At 34.4% G+C, this 15,058-nt stretch overlaps 1 protein-coding gene across 3 annotated transcripts in view; it reads right to left on the bottom strand.

The window, feature by feature from the left end:
* LOC138320814 (uncharacterized) overlaps nucleotides 1–15,058 on the bottom strand; it is a 107,540-nt gene that overhangs the window by 54,494 nt on the left and 37,988 nt on the right. For all 3 annotated transcript variants that reach the window (XM_069264051.1, XM_069264052.1, XM_069264054.1), the window contains one exon: nucleotides 3,896–3,941. In XM_069264051.1, coding sequence (XP_069120152.1) covers nucleotides 3,896–3,941 — 46 coding nt within the window. The remainder of the gene's footprint in view (nucleotides 1–3,895; nucleotides 3,942–15,058) is intronic.

The following is a 15,058-nucleotide window of genomic DNA, read 5'->3' as shown; positions in this document are numbered from 1 at the left end:
ACCTGTACATAGTAACATATATATACATTTCTGATATTAATCATGTGATTTCTAACACTAGTTAGCTGTATTGATTAAGCTATTAGGTATATAATTAATTGTTAAATGTATAAATCACATATCAAAATAATAACGTATCTGGTATAAAAGATCACGTATCTGTTTGATGAAAGATGTACCGTTAACTCTAATATTTAGTGTAAAACCAATAAAAATACTGTTACATCGACTAATTCAAATACATTTTATAGCCAGACATTGTTAGAATGTTTGCTTATACTAATGATACGGTTATGTGATATATAAACATGAAATAACCTATCTGTTTATTTGGTAACGTACCTGTCATATTTGGTAACGGATCTGTACTTTTGTACGTAAACTTAATTTGAGTGAACTTGGTTTCATTTATAGCAATTTGTTTCAGACTAGATATGGTCAGAAAATGTAAGTTTAGGGTTGTTTGTGGCACTCAAGTATGACGGAGACTGATACGTTTCTCAGGTGAAGGAAGGCGAGGACAATGAGAATGAATTATTCCTTTTCCTCATGTCACAAAACATCAACAAAGGACAAGTGAGGTTTCGTTGGCCAATAATATCAGACGAACTGTTTATCCTGAGTTATCACATCTACCGTCACATCAGCCGTGCGGGTCGTTTTTTCCCAATTAAATGACAAGAACGCTGAAACCATCCGCAGTCAATGGGAATCGGTGTAGACAGATACGTTACCAATATGGTACAAACATAATCATCCCTTCATCGGCGCCACTTTCAATAGTTTTGATCTATCGTTTGATAATTTCGATGTTGTAGTTTTGACTACAAGTTTTGAAGCAGATTCGTGTTATTGAATTCATTTTTTTTCTAATACTTCATAAAGACATATACCAAGAGAACAGATACGCTATCGCTGCTAATTTAGGCAAAAATCATCTAAAGTATTGCAGAGAAGTGGAACCGCTGATAAGTACGTTTTCTTATATGCATTTTGACGAATTTATGAAATAGAACAAGAGGCCCATGGGCCTTAACGGTCATCTGACTATTACTACAATACAATATAGTCGTTTAAAGATTTTAGCCCATTTGACCCCTATGACCTTGAATGAAGATCAAGGTCATTCATTTGAACAAACTTGGTAGCCCTTCATCCCAGCATGCGACAGGCCTAATATCAGGTCTCTAGGCCTCTTAGTTATTCACAAGAAGTTGTTAAAAGGATTTTAGCCTATTTGACCCCTGTGACCTTGAATGAAGGTCAAGGTCATTTATTTGAACAAACTTGGTAGCCCTTCATCCCAGCATACTACAGGCCCAATACCAGTACCCTAGGCCTTCTGGTTCTTGAGAAGAAGTCGTTTTAAAGATATTAACCTTTTTGATCCCTTTGACCTTGAATGAAGGTCAAGGTCATTTATTGAACAAACTTGGTAGCCCTTCATCCCAGCATCCTACAGGCCCAATATCAGTATGGGCCTTCTGTTCTTGAAAAAAGTCGTTTAAAGATTTTAGCCTTTTTGACCTCTTTGACCTTGAATGAAGGTCAAGGTCATTTATTTGAACAAACTTGGTAGTCCTTCATCCAAGCATCCTACAGGCCCAATATCAGTATCCTGGGCCTTCTGGTTCTTGAGAAGAAGTTGTTTAAAGATTTTAGTCTTTTTGACCTCTTTGACCTTGAATGAAGGTTAAGGTCATTTATTTGAACAAACTTGGTAGCCCTTCATCCAAGCATCCTACAGGCCCAATATCAGTACCCTGGGCCTTCTGGTTCTTGAGAAGAAGTCGTTTAAAGATTTTAGCCTTTTTGACCCCTTTGACCTTGAATGAAGTCAAGGTCATTCATTTGAACAAACTTGGTAGTCCTTCATCCCAGCATGCCACAGGCCTAATATTCTCTAGGCCTCTTAATTCACAAGAAGTTGTTTAAGGATTTTAGCCTATTTGACCCTGTGACCTTGAATGAAGGTCAAGGTCATTTATTTGAACAAACTTGGTAACCCTTCATCCAAGCATCATACAGGCCCAATACAGTACCTAGGCCCTGGTTCTTGAAAGAAGTTGTTTAAAGGATTTTAGCCTATTTAACCCCTGTACCTGAATGAAGGTCCTTCTGAACAACTTGGTAGCCCTTTTATCAGAGAAGAAGTCTGTTTAAAGAAATTTAGCCTATTTGACCCCTGTGACCTTGAATGAAGATCAAGGTCATTTATTTGAACAAACTTAGTAGCCCTTCATCCCAGCATCCTACAGGCCCAATATCAGTACCCTGGGCCTTCTGGTTTTTGAGAAGAAGTCGTTTAAAGAAATTTAGCCTATTTGACCCCTGTGACCTTGAATGAAGGTCAAGGTCATTTATTTGAACAAACTTGGTAGCCCTTCATCCCAGCAACCTACAGGCCAAATATGAGTACCCTGGGCCTTCCGGTTATTGAGAAGAAGTCGTTTGAATGAAAAGTTTACGAACGGCGGATGGCGGACGGCGGACGGCGCACGACGACGGACGGTGCATGATGAGAAGAAGTCGTTTGAATGAAAAGACCCTTTGGGTCAGATGACCTAAAAACATAATAATCCTGTCAGATTTCCACAGTTATATATTATGCATGTTGTAGCATATACGTTACTGTTTAAAGCAGGATTTTAATGTCCTATACAGTAATTTGTGATTTATACGAATACAAAATTACTGACATGTACTGATGCAGATAAAGGTACAGTTTGATAATAAGGAAAAATATAGAAACAAAATACTTTGGTACTATTTTTATATGAAACTATTCGAACACACTTATGAATCATACAAACCAATATTCACAAATGAACTTTTCATAACTGCAATTGATAAAGACAAGTTGCTTTTGAGACGGACAAATGGCTTTGAATGGAAAGAAAAGTCCAAAACCAAAGCAAAAATTCAGTTAAAGTGTATATTTTGTGGCATTTCTAATGACAAACCTCAATTTAGTTCATTTTAACAAAGTCACGTATCTGTTCTTTACCAAATTATGATGGTTGACTGTAACAATTATAACTTTTCTTTGAGTAAAGATAGGAGCCAGCCCTTTTGGATTTAAAAAGCAGAGATATTTGCCAAACAAATGACAATACATAAGAACTTTGTTTTCAATTTTCAAATTTTATGTTTTCATTTCTGAAAATATGCAAATTAGTGGAGAATCAATGACATAAGTGAAATAGGTACTGCAAGTTTTACAATCTATCTTCACTAGTAAGGTCATATGGTTCAATCAAAACACTACAATAAGAAGAACTATGCTAAAGAAATACTAGTACTTATATAGCTTGTCTCCTTTCATTGAGAAGATATTTTTTATTCAAATTTTTCATAGCTCATCCAAATGCACTGTGGACAGATCCTCAAATGCTAATATGATACTTGGTGGTTATATAACCTTGGTTGTCATGTGGCTCTGGTCGTCAAAGTTTTAAAGAAGGTATACATACAATAAAAGGAGTATGTAAAGATAGTCTGGTGGTTCAAGCTTATCACTATGCTAGAATCCACCTCCAGTGGCAGGATTCAGTTGTCCTGTTTGAGAGCCACATAATTTCAACTCCCAGCATTTATTAATAACGATGGGATACTTAAATATTGTACTCTACATGTATATACTGTGTCCAGTATGCTGTGTCTCAGACAAGTTATCATGGGAATGGATCAGGTTCACACTGGGACATTTCTGTATGTCTACTAATTACACAGATTTCATATTAAAGTCAGTAGTCAGGTTCTATATACTACACAAGGGAGATAACCTGAGAAGGGAGATAACCCTATCTTATCTGTTTATATATCACTATTGGACTGACCAATACCTTGACCGGTTAAATAACTATATTATCATTGGTTATATTAAAATACTTACTCTCTGTTGAATTTGGTCTTAATTTGTCTCTTTCATTCGCTATTTTCTGCAAAGACAAAAAGAATATTTCTATATTATATTAATGATAATAAGTTATTCTATACATAATAATTTCTAGTAGGCAGCATTACATGACCCCATGAACTGAAACAAAAGTAGAATTATGATAAAAAAACTCCAGTTTTAGCTGAATTACACATACTATGTACTTACATGAGCATGCAAGCAGATGAGGCAAGAAAAGTAATACAGTGGATGTGTTTGCATTTACATCTAGATCTGAAAAGATTTGATTGTAAAAGTTCTAAATACATGTACAGTAATTCAACGCCATTTTTTTATTTAAACCTTTGCTAAAGTCTTGGGCTGGTCTATACTCACCAAGCCTCATACTGATCAGCCAAATATTTCCCCATCTTCTTGGCAGACCCATATAAAATTCTATTATAGTTATTGTAATTATTTTTTGTATTATTATTTCTGGAATGTTAATTTTGTTGCTATGTAGATCAAATTTTTATAGTTTTTCTTTAATATACTCCCAAGGTAATAAGTCAAACCTCTCAATTATGTCCGTTTTTATGTCAAAACTCAAATAAAATTTCGTAAGTTACCAGGCAGGTATATTCCAAGAAAAAATGGCTACAACCAAGTAAAATTTGAATATAAATTTTAGTTTCATTTAGTTTCATTATCATTCACTCTCTCAGGTTTATAGTCTATATAAAAATGCAAATAGCAGTATCATTGATAAGAAGGAAGAATGAGCAAAGAGACAATACCAATTTCAGCTATATCATGGATGATTTGGTTTAATCAAATCAAATTAAAAAAAAAAAAACTGTTTTGCATTGTTCTCAACTAAAAAGAAAATGTATATAGACTCCATCACGAACAATGTGTTCAGTGTAATGTTGTAAGATAGCTTTCATATAATTGTAAACACCATTTACTATCAATATAATATAACATGAATCTTTATTTCATTTAGCAAATAGGCTAAAAAGCCTTTGTGCAAAACAAATACAGACATGACAATGGTAAACAGACTTTTCTGGAAAAAGGATGTACACTATATATATATATATAAATAAAAAAAAAAAAGAAATCAGCGAAAGGATGCACATAACAAATATATCAATTATCAAATAATATTGAATTTCTAACTTCATTAGCCTTGTGAACAAAGATAGCTAAATTTTTAACAATGCTACTATTTTCTGAAGTCAAGAGATCTATAAATTTAGTCATATTAGGCCTCAACCAAAATTTCTTTTTTAACAGTTTTGATCTAATATCTACATAAATTGTAAACACCATTTACTATCAATATAATGAACAAATGCCAAAAGTAATTAAAACATGACTTACAATTCATTATGATATTATCCACAGTCTTGGTCACATAATGGAGAATTAATTCAATAGTCTATTATCATACATAATGATAAATTCTCCACATGTATGTTTTGTTGTACTTGGTTGCTAGACAAGACTTCTCGACCTGCTGACCTACAGGTGTGTACGACTCTCGTGTGTTTTCCTTGGTGACAATATAAAGTTCTACAGAAATATCTTCCTATAGAAAATCCTTTCAAATTCATTCAGTGTAAAATTGTATGAAAAGGCCAGTTTTCGATTGACAGTAGAAAATTCAAGGCATGTTCTGTGGCTCTGAACAGCTGACTTTTCAAAGGCATCCACCACTCATCTAAGTACATAGAATCTGAAAGGCATCCACCACTCATCTAAGTACATAGAATCTGACAGGTTTGTTCTTAGACAAACAGAATGTGGTATAGTAATTTGAGTCAACTGACTTTTTTTTCTTTTGTTTTTTCTAATTTTCAACTAATAATTTCAACTTGAAATCATTAAATATTGACCATAAAAATGTTATTATCAGTGATTTAGATTTTAATTGAAGCATGTTCTATTTCTTTACTCTCATTAAAAAATTTTCATTCTATGAGAAAATATTCTATAGTGAATTTCACTGTAAAATACTTGTTGACAGTTAAATACAAATTTGTATAACGACGACTTATTCCATATGATACAGGAACTCCCATCAACAGTGACCAACAAATGTGCGTAAATCTCAATATCATTAAACCTTGACACTGATATCAATGACAAAAGGCTTAATGTTCCATGAAGACTTAAATAAACCTGCACGTATAATAATTTAAATATCATGTGTTACCTTGATTATATATTGTTGACAAATTTTCCGCCTTACATACCAAACACAACTATTGACTCTTACCACCTACCAAACATGTTTACTTCATTATCAAATGGTTTTTTTCATTTCAGGTAAATACCTTAACAAAACTGAGTCTATTACCTTCAAATTTAAAAAAAAAAAGATTTCTATTGCGTCAATGTTTTGTATGCTCTGAACTATCTCTGCAGTTCCACATCGCCGCCTGCTATCCAGTATACAACACCATATATCAACCAATCTAAACACTCAATATGGACCTCTTGGTTATTGAGAAAATGTTTTTTAATGACTTGTTTGACCAATGTGACCTTAAAAAGCTATGGAAGTTGTTTTTGAAAAACCCAGAAGACCAATAACCATGCTCCATTGCCCAAAATCATGTCTCTCAAGGACTTTTGACACTATGTTGAAGAGAATTCAAAAAATTTAGTAGCTTTGACCACATTTATTGAATGAAAGTCAAGGTAATTCAACTGAACACATATAGTAGACTTTATGAAAGCATACTACAATAGTTAAACAAGAGGCCCGTTAAAGTGTAGATCACCTGGTTTGTTATATGCCAAGTAATATTCTGAAACAAGTTTAGTGTTAATTCCTCAAGGATTTAAAGAATTTCTTCTAATTTCCCTATTGAGCACCACCCCTCGCCCCAAGAGTGTCAGATCCAAGATTTTTACAAACTCTGCTCTCTTTTCAAGAATGTTCTTGGCCAAATTTGCTACAATCTAAGAACTTTATGAGTATTACGATATTTAAGGATTTATTGTGTTTTACCCCTATCTTTCTCAAGGAGTCAGAGCCAAGATTTTTACAAACTCTGTTCCTCTTTTCAAAGAATGTTCCTGGCCAAATTTGGCTACAATCTATGCAGAACTTTATGAGTATTAGCGATATTTAAGGATTTATTGTGTTTTACACTATTGGGCCCCATCTATCTCTTCTCAAGGAGTCAGAGCCAAGATTTTTACAAACTCTGTTCCTCTTTTCAAAGAATGTTCCTGGCCAAATTTGGCTACAATCTATGCAGAACTTTATGAGTATTAGCGATATTTTAAGGATTTATTGTGTTTAACACTATTGGGCCCCCATTTATCTCTTCTCTACTTATACAAACTCTGTTCCGAAGTTTTATCAAATGTTTCAATTAATTAATTTAACATAACTAACATCTACGATCATAAGGACATGCCATAGAAAATCAGAGTAACCAAAGAAAAATGACTGACCAGCAGTTTATGTCCTGACATGCCCCACATGGAATTCAAACTTGCAAATTACAGGTGGAGGGCCTGTGGTAATATGTCAGAACTTCTTAACCACTCAACTACTAATTAGCCCCATCTAATGTACCTTTAGCTCTTACATGAATAAATAATTATCATATAACATATAACCATAACAATAAAAGGCTAAATAAATCTGAAAAATATATTCAGTTCATAAAAACAGCTATTACACAAATTCAATGATAATAAAATTGGCTATGATATTGAGCAATATACATCCATGAAATTGAAATGGTTTTACAAAAGATACATAAAACACCAAAGAGAAATTTCCAATCTTACCTACCAAATAATGCAATGCAGAAATGAAAACTCTTTGAGAGAAATAAAACTTTTAATATCCAAGTTTATTAAAATTAGGTTTAAATCTCTCCTACTGAGGTTATAGCCTACTTCACACAAAGTCAGATGTACTTGATAGAAATCAAACTCCACCTACAACCACTTGTACCATAGACAATCAGCCATTTCATTTCCAACAAGCATATCATTCTTCCTCATTGAAACTCACTTGAACAGGACTGAAACCCTTCTCCGTAACCCGTTAATTTCTCAGTCTTGTGCCATTTACTTTATTCCTTTACCTATTAGCTAACAGATCAATCAAACAAACGAAATAATACACTCGTCTTCATGAAGATGGTATTCATTTTTTTATTAATATTGTCGATATCAAGTAAAATATTTCAACATAAATATAAGTAGATAAGTAAACACTACAGTATCATCCAAACCTAACGAGTTCCATGTCCCCATTTATTTTACTCATGTACCATAATAACTTTCTTTCATCCACTTTCTTCAAAAGAACTTTTTTTTCTTATCGACTGATGTACAAAATGGAAAATTAAGTGAAAGGAAAATTTATTACACAGATAATGTTTTTTGCTTAATGTGATATTTATTCAACATTAAACAAGATTGTAGCAACAGAAAAATGCGAACATTTACACAAATTTATCCCATACGATTTACAAATAGAAATAGGGAAATAAATCCCCAAAGAAAAGAAACATGTTAATAGTACGTGCTCTCTAGATATTCAATTAACGTTCATTCATTTACTCCATTTTATATTTAATGAGGTTTTTGGTAATTTTTTACAATCTTTATTTGAATATACAGCTGATGATAATAAAAGAAAGACCATTTCAACAGCTTTATTTTTACCATTTCATGGCTTCAGGAGACACTATCTCATTTTTATTGCTTATCAGGACAGAAGACAATGGTGTCCATCAGTATTTTCCATTCGAGCCAAATAAAACCCTACTTTTTAAATGAACTACCATTGAAAAGCTATATAGACATTTGGAAATGAGTGAAATGAGAGAACATAGAGTCAAGACTTAAAACTTCCTAATAAATCCCTTACATGAACTCCTACTCATTCTGACATTTGAATTCTTTAAAATGTTTATCTTGAAAGGTAGATTATTTAAAAACACTTTATATCTCCGAGAATAATCCCCAGGGTTTCCTTAGACAGAGAAAAAAATCCTTGAACTGATTAAGGGAGAGCACTTCGCCACAAAAAGCTAAAGGTTATCAGCTGTTTGCGGAATGTCTATTTAAAATGTTATGAGTCATCTCGATATAAGCAGAAATTCATATAAAAATGGTTCTAAAAATGTCAATGACCACAACCATAATCAAACAGAAGTGCCATATTTGTCCAGGAATTAAGTCCATTTCCTGTGGTAAGCAAACTGTAGACTAAACACACAAAATGTAGCTTACGAAACATATGGCTACTGTATATGACCAATTAGGATTTTTGACAAATCACCAGTTATGGTGGCCATCATTTTCTATCTCCAAAATGGTTTTATCTGAGTTAGATATTGATGAGATGGCCAGATTATAACAATTGGTCAATGCTAAAAATTTCCATTGCCTTAGTTTCAATCCAGTTAACCAACCAAAATTTATACAAACTCTGTTCCCCTTCCCCCAAGGATGTACTGTATTTTCCCTAATGAGGGCACCGGGCGTGGGTAAATGGCTTAGAGGGGGGCGTCGTTATTTGAGACCACTTTTAGATATTTTTTCTGAAACAGACTATAGTCATCTTGCTTTTAGTTTCGTATTTTTCTGAAACTTACTATAACCAACTTACATTTTGAAATCAAGTAAGTATTGAAATTACATAATTATGAAGAAATGTATGGTTAAACATTGGTTAAATAAGTATGTTTCACGGAATTTTGGCATTTCATGCTAGCCCGTTTGTTTACCATGCGTACAAAAAATGGCGGACAGTGCTTTCGATCGCTACTTTCTTTTTGTGGCAGATGGGAAATACCGACAAGAGCACACAATAAAATGCTTAGAAATGATAACATTCCTGTTATTTAGTAACCTTTATCATAGATATACAGTAAGTGTTCATAAAACCTGTATAGACATGGCTAAAATGTTGTTGCCAGTTAGTCTTCATCTATACACGTGTGTGGGGCAAGTGACACATTTTGTTTTGAACATGGCGTTCTCGCTGTTCTATATGTAAACATTTGACAAAGATGTCCTAAGTTGCCCAATGCAATAAATTTATAGCTGATCGGATATCTGTTAAGCATCAAATTGATGTGAAACAGCATTTTATTAGTGTCTGCAAAGACAAATCGTCACAATCTGGCACAAAAATTGTATGAAATTAGTTGATTTTTTTCAGCAAAAAACGTGGGGGCGCCCTTATTGGAGGAGGCGCTCTTAATAGGGAAAATTGGTATCTGTCAAAATTTGGTTAGAATCCATTCAGAAATCTATGACTATTAGCGATTTAAAGGATTTACCTCTGATTTGCCCCGCCCAATATAATCTGCTTCAAAAATGTTGCATGTACAAAATTTTTAATTTATATGCATAGTCCTGAACATTTCTTTGTTGTTTCATAGAAATCCATCTAGCAGTTCAGAAGCTGTATCAACAAAAAATTCCATTAGGAAAGACTACTACTTCAAAACAAAAGTTGGTATGAAAAGCAGACAATGTGATAGTCTAACCGATAAAAAAAAAAAAAAACAACAGTAAGGGGAGACAATTATGGAGAATAATTCAAGAGAGTACATTTAGATAGTGATAGTACGAATGGAGACATATTATAATAAGATACAACATGACAACAACAATCAGGCAAGTACTTCTGTGGTTCAGTCATATTTTTTTTCTCAAGAAATTTTGTAAGCTAACTGTATTATTTAGGGCTATATTACACTATGAACAAGGTAACCACATGCCTAAGCTATTAGTTGGTCTATTGTATCCTTATCTAAAGCCCACAGATTTTCCGATGTATTTTGGGAATTGGACCTTGGATGAAAAAAAAGGAAAAAGGCTATTTTCATAAAACCTGTCAATCTAATAGCCGTTTATCATTGTGAAGAGTTGTATAGTTCAAACTTTAAGATAAACTACAGAATCCTTGTGCCTGGAAGAGTTTACCGAGTACAACATCAATGAGCTGGCAAAGATACCTTAGCATTACAATATAAGTAACTGATGTGACTTGTTACATACTATTGTTACGGGCCGAGAGCTTACAATGGTTATTGTCTGCTATAAAGGTTAACATTAGGTGGGAAGGTCAGGTCACAGAAATGACTGATGTAAACGTGTACGTGTACATGATGGCGGACATATAATGTGGTCATTAAGCTTATCGTCTAACAGTTCTGTAAAAGCTACAATAAATCTACATTTGTCAGCAGGAACTAACAACAAAGGACATTTTTTTTTTTAAATTTGCACCACTCTTATATAGGCCTGAAAACGCTAGCTTAGACAAATCATTGTGCTGATCAACTACTAATTTTTTAACTACATATCTACAAGTGCACAATTCTATAATCATCATAGATTGTCTTAGTGACCATCTCTGTATAAAGACCACCTGAGTTATAAAATCATTTTCTTGGTTGATTTATTATAACACAGCTGACCTCTGTACTGAGACCATCATAGCTCTAACAGACAGTTTTTCTTTGTTCTTTGAGAGGTCTTAATACCATCTGAGAAATATTGGTTATAATATTGAAGTATTGTTATCTGGTAGACCATATTACGTTTCCAATAGTACAGAGTGAAACAAAGCACTTCTTAGAAATAATTGTTTTTGGAGTGATCAACAGTCCATGTCAGCAAGCAATGATTACAAATTGGACCACAGGTGCAAAGCGAAAAGAATAGCCCATCATCAGATATTTATATAACAGGATTTCTAATATATATATATATGTACAATTCATTAATCGTTTATTATAATTGTATAAAAGACAAATAAGGTATAGACTTAGCTCTAAACAAAAATGAAAGATAGTTAAACAACTTCTGTTACAGTAGTGTAAAGTATTTTAGTATATCAACTTTGAAATGGTGGCTTAAACCAATATAAGGGACATAACTCTCACACATCAAAAGAGGTCAACCAGTATTTGCCTGGCCACACCTGTCCCCACAAGCACAGGTAGTGATGCCACTCCTGTTTGTTTATCTACAGGTGAAAATTCCAGATTTACCTGTTTACTTATCTCTCAAATGCCAAACGTTCAAATTACTGAATAACGGAGACCACTGCCAATGAAATATTCACAGACAGTGAAATGGATATCCTAGTGAAGACTTATAATATTTGTGTCTGATCGTCCACAGATGGCAACCATGACAGAATTTCAAAATATTTGGAAATGGATTCAAAAACAACATAATAAGGATAAAGGTCATCAGAGCAAACTTTAAAAAAATAAATAAAGACAAATGATCATTGATAAATATCCTGATAGTGATAATCAATTTTTTTTCCCAATATCAATATCACTTTCCTAAATCTAGTATTATAATCAAAATGGAAATCAATACTGATCTATTTAATAAGGTGTTAGACAGACACAGTATTGGGGCAGGTACTATCAGATCCTGACATGTAGATTGGACTAGTTATAATATATCCCTTACATTAGGCTTGTGTTATAATTAATGCTAAGTAATTTTTTCACTGTATTATCCATGTAAAGCACCCATGGATCACCGTTTATGTAATTCTTGCATGAATAGAGCCAAGTACTAATCTATGGATAGAGCCCATGTACTAATTTATCCTTGACACAACTGTTTTCTATAATAACCAGAACTTTATTTTTTATTTAATCTTTTAGATATAGATAGTAAACAGAAGATAATTAATCAATACTTTTAAAATATGGTTTTTTTTTCTTCTTAAAATCATGAGTGTGCTCATGACAAGAGATAATTATATCTGTTGGACTTTTCAATTAGCTTTTGATGTGTGAGAGATTTAATACACACCATACAATACCCGTGAAAGATCATTGAATATTGTATGGTGCAGAACCAGCACTGTACATTTAAATTGCTAGATGATTGATATTAGAGGTGCAAGGTTTATCAATTATCTGTCTGCGTCACAGACCTGCAGCTCTAATGCCTTGTTGTTTTTTCACAAGAGACATATATCAATAACATCCCAGCATGAGACATCATACCTTAACAAATGACCTTCATAAAGAAGGGTACCTTCAGATAAACCTCCTTTAAGGTGACACATAATTCAGATCTACCTTATCCCATTATTAACAAACTAATTAAGAGAGTCAAACAATTAATGTAGATATTCAGAATCCCCAATATCTAAGATAAGATTCCCTCTTCACCCAACTCCACCCAAATCCCCACTCCAACTCCATTCTCTCCTCCCACCCAAATCCCGATTTCAATTCCATTCCCCCACTCCAACTCCCTTATTTCACCCAAATCCCCACTCAATATCCACCATTCTCCCATCCAGTCCCCACTCCAACTCCACTCCCTCACACCACCCAAATCCTCACTCCAAATCCACCCTTCTCCCATCCAGTCTCCACTCCAACTCCACTCCTTCACCCCATCCATCCAAATCCACTCTCTCCTCCCATCCAAATCCTGATTTCAATTCCATTCCCTAATCCCCACTCCAACTCCCTTATCTCACCAAAATGCCTACTCCAAATCCACCCTTCTCCCATCCAGTCTCCACTCCAACTCCACTCCCTCACTCCACCCTAATCTCCACTCCAAATCCACATCTTTCCCCCCTCAATGTTCACTTTCCACAGTAATCCATATCCCCATGAAACCATCCATTTGTCACCCAATCCAAATCCCCCACTTCAATCTAAAATGCATGGATAAGTTTCCTTTTCCTATCCTACCTAAGATCACAGACAATCTAAACAATTCTTTCCTCTCCCAATCCCCTCCACCCTGACAACTCCAACCCCTATCACCATTCTGTCACCCCTCAGATACCACTAAGTCTCACCCCTAACTCCTACAATGTACACCACTCTTTCCTCCCCCACCCCTCACCTATAACTCAATCTTGGCTCTAGAACAAACCCAGAATTCTATTCTTCAATGTGCAATGACCCACAAACCACCTTATATGGTATTTAATGATTTTGTTTGGATTCCCCTCTCTTTATGACAAAAACAAATATGTTTTATGTCTTTAATATTTGCTATTTTACTGAGATATGATTGTAATACATGACTAACATATAAATCTTTAAAATCAATCAATAGTGAACGAACAGGTGATTGGGCTTACCTGAGTAACGACCCCTTACGTGGACTTTTAAAATCTACACCATATGAGCACCTGTCTAGACTTAATCAGGAATATTTCAGATTTTGTTTTATCGCTCTTTATTGATAAAAAATCAATCTACCTGTAATTACCATAACTTCCATTATACAGCTCGCTCAAAGAGATTTTTTATAAGACAGTTCGGTTGATCTCAGACCTTAAGCCACAGATACATTGTTTGATCCCTTACCAAGAATATGATATAATAATCAATAATCAATTATGTGTTCACATGTATGTACTGGTCCCTTGTCACACACCAAACCCCCCTGTCCCAGTATAGTCTTATTGTAGGTCATCTCATTACACATATCACAACATCAACCCCCCTGTCCAGTATGGTCTTATTGTAGGGTCATCTCATTACACATATCACACATCAACCCTCCCTGTCCAGTATGGTCTTATTGTAGGGTTATCTCATTACACATATCACACATCAACCCTCCCTGTCCAGTATGGTCTTATTGTAGGGTTATCTCATTACACATATCACACATCAACCCTCCCTGTCCAGTATGTGGTCTTATTGTAGGGTTATCTCATTACACATATCACACACCAACCCTCCCTGTCCAGTATGGTCTTATTGTAGGGTTATCTCATTACACATATCACACATCAACCCTCCTGTCCAGTATGGTCTTATTGTAGGGTTATCTCATTACACATATCACACATCAACCCTCCCTGTCCAGTATGGTCTTATTGTAGGGTTATCTCATTACACATATCACACATCAACCCTCCCTGTCCAGTATGGTCTTATTGTAGGGTCATCTCATTACACATATCACACATCAACCCTCCCTGTCCAGTATGGTCTTATTGTAGGGTTATCTCATTACACATATCACACATCAACCCTCCCTGTCCAGTATGGTCTTATTGTAGGGTTATCTCATTACACATATCACACATCAACCCTCTCTGTCCAGTATGGTCTTATTGTAGGGTTATCTCATTACACATATCACACATCAACCCTCCCTGTCCAGTAT

This window comes from Argopecten irradians, chromosome 4, assembly GCF_041381155.1.
Source record: "Argopecten irradians isolate NY chromosome 4, Ai_NY, whole genome shotgun sequence".
Lineage (NCBI taxonomy): Eukaryota > Metazoa > Mollusca > Bivalvia > Pectinida > Pectinidae > Argopecten > Argopecten irradians.
The sequence above is the reverse complement of the archived record's forward strand: the minus strand, read 5'-3'. Positions and strand labels throughout refer to the sequence as shown.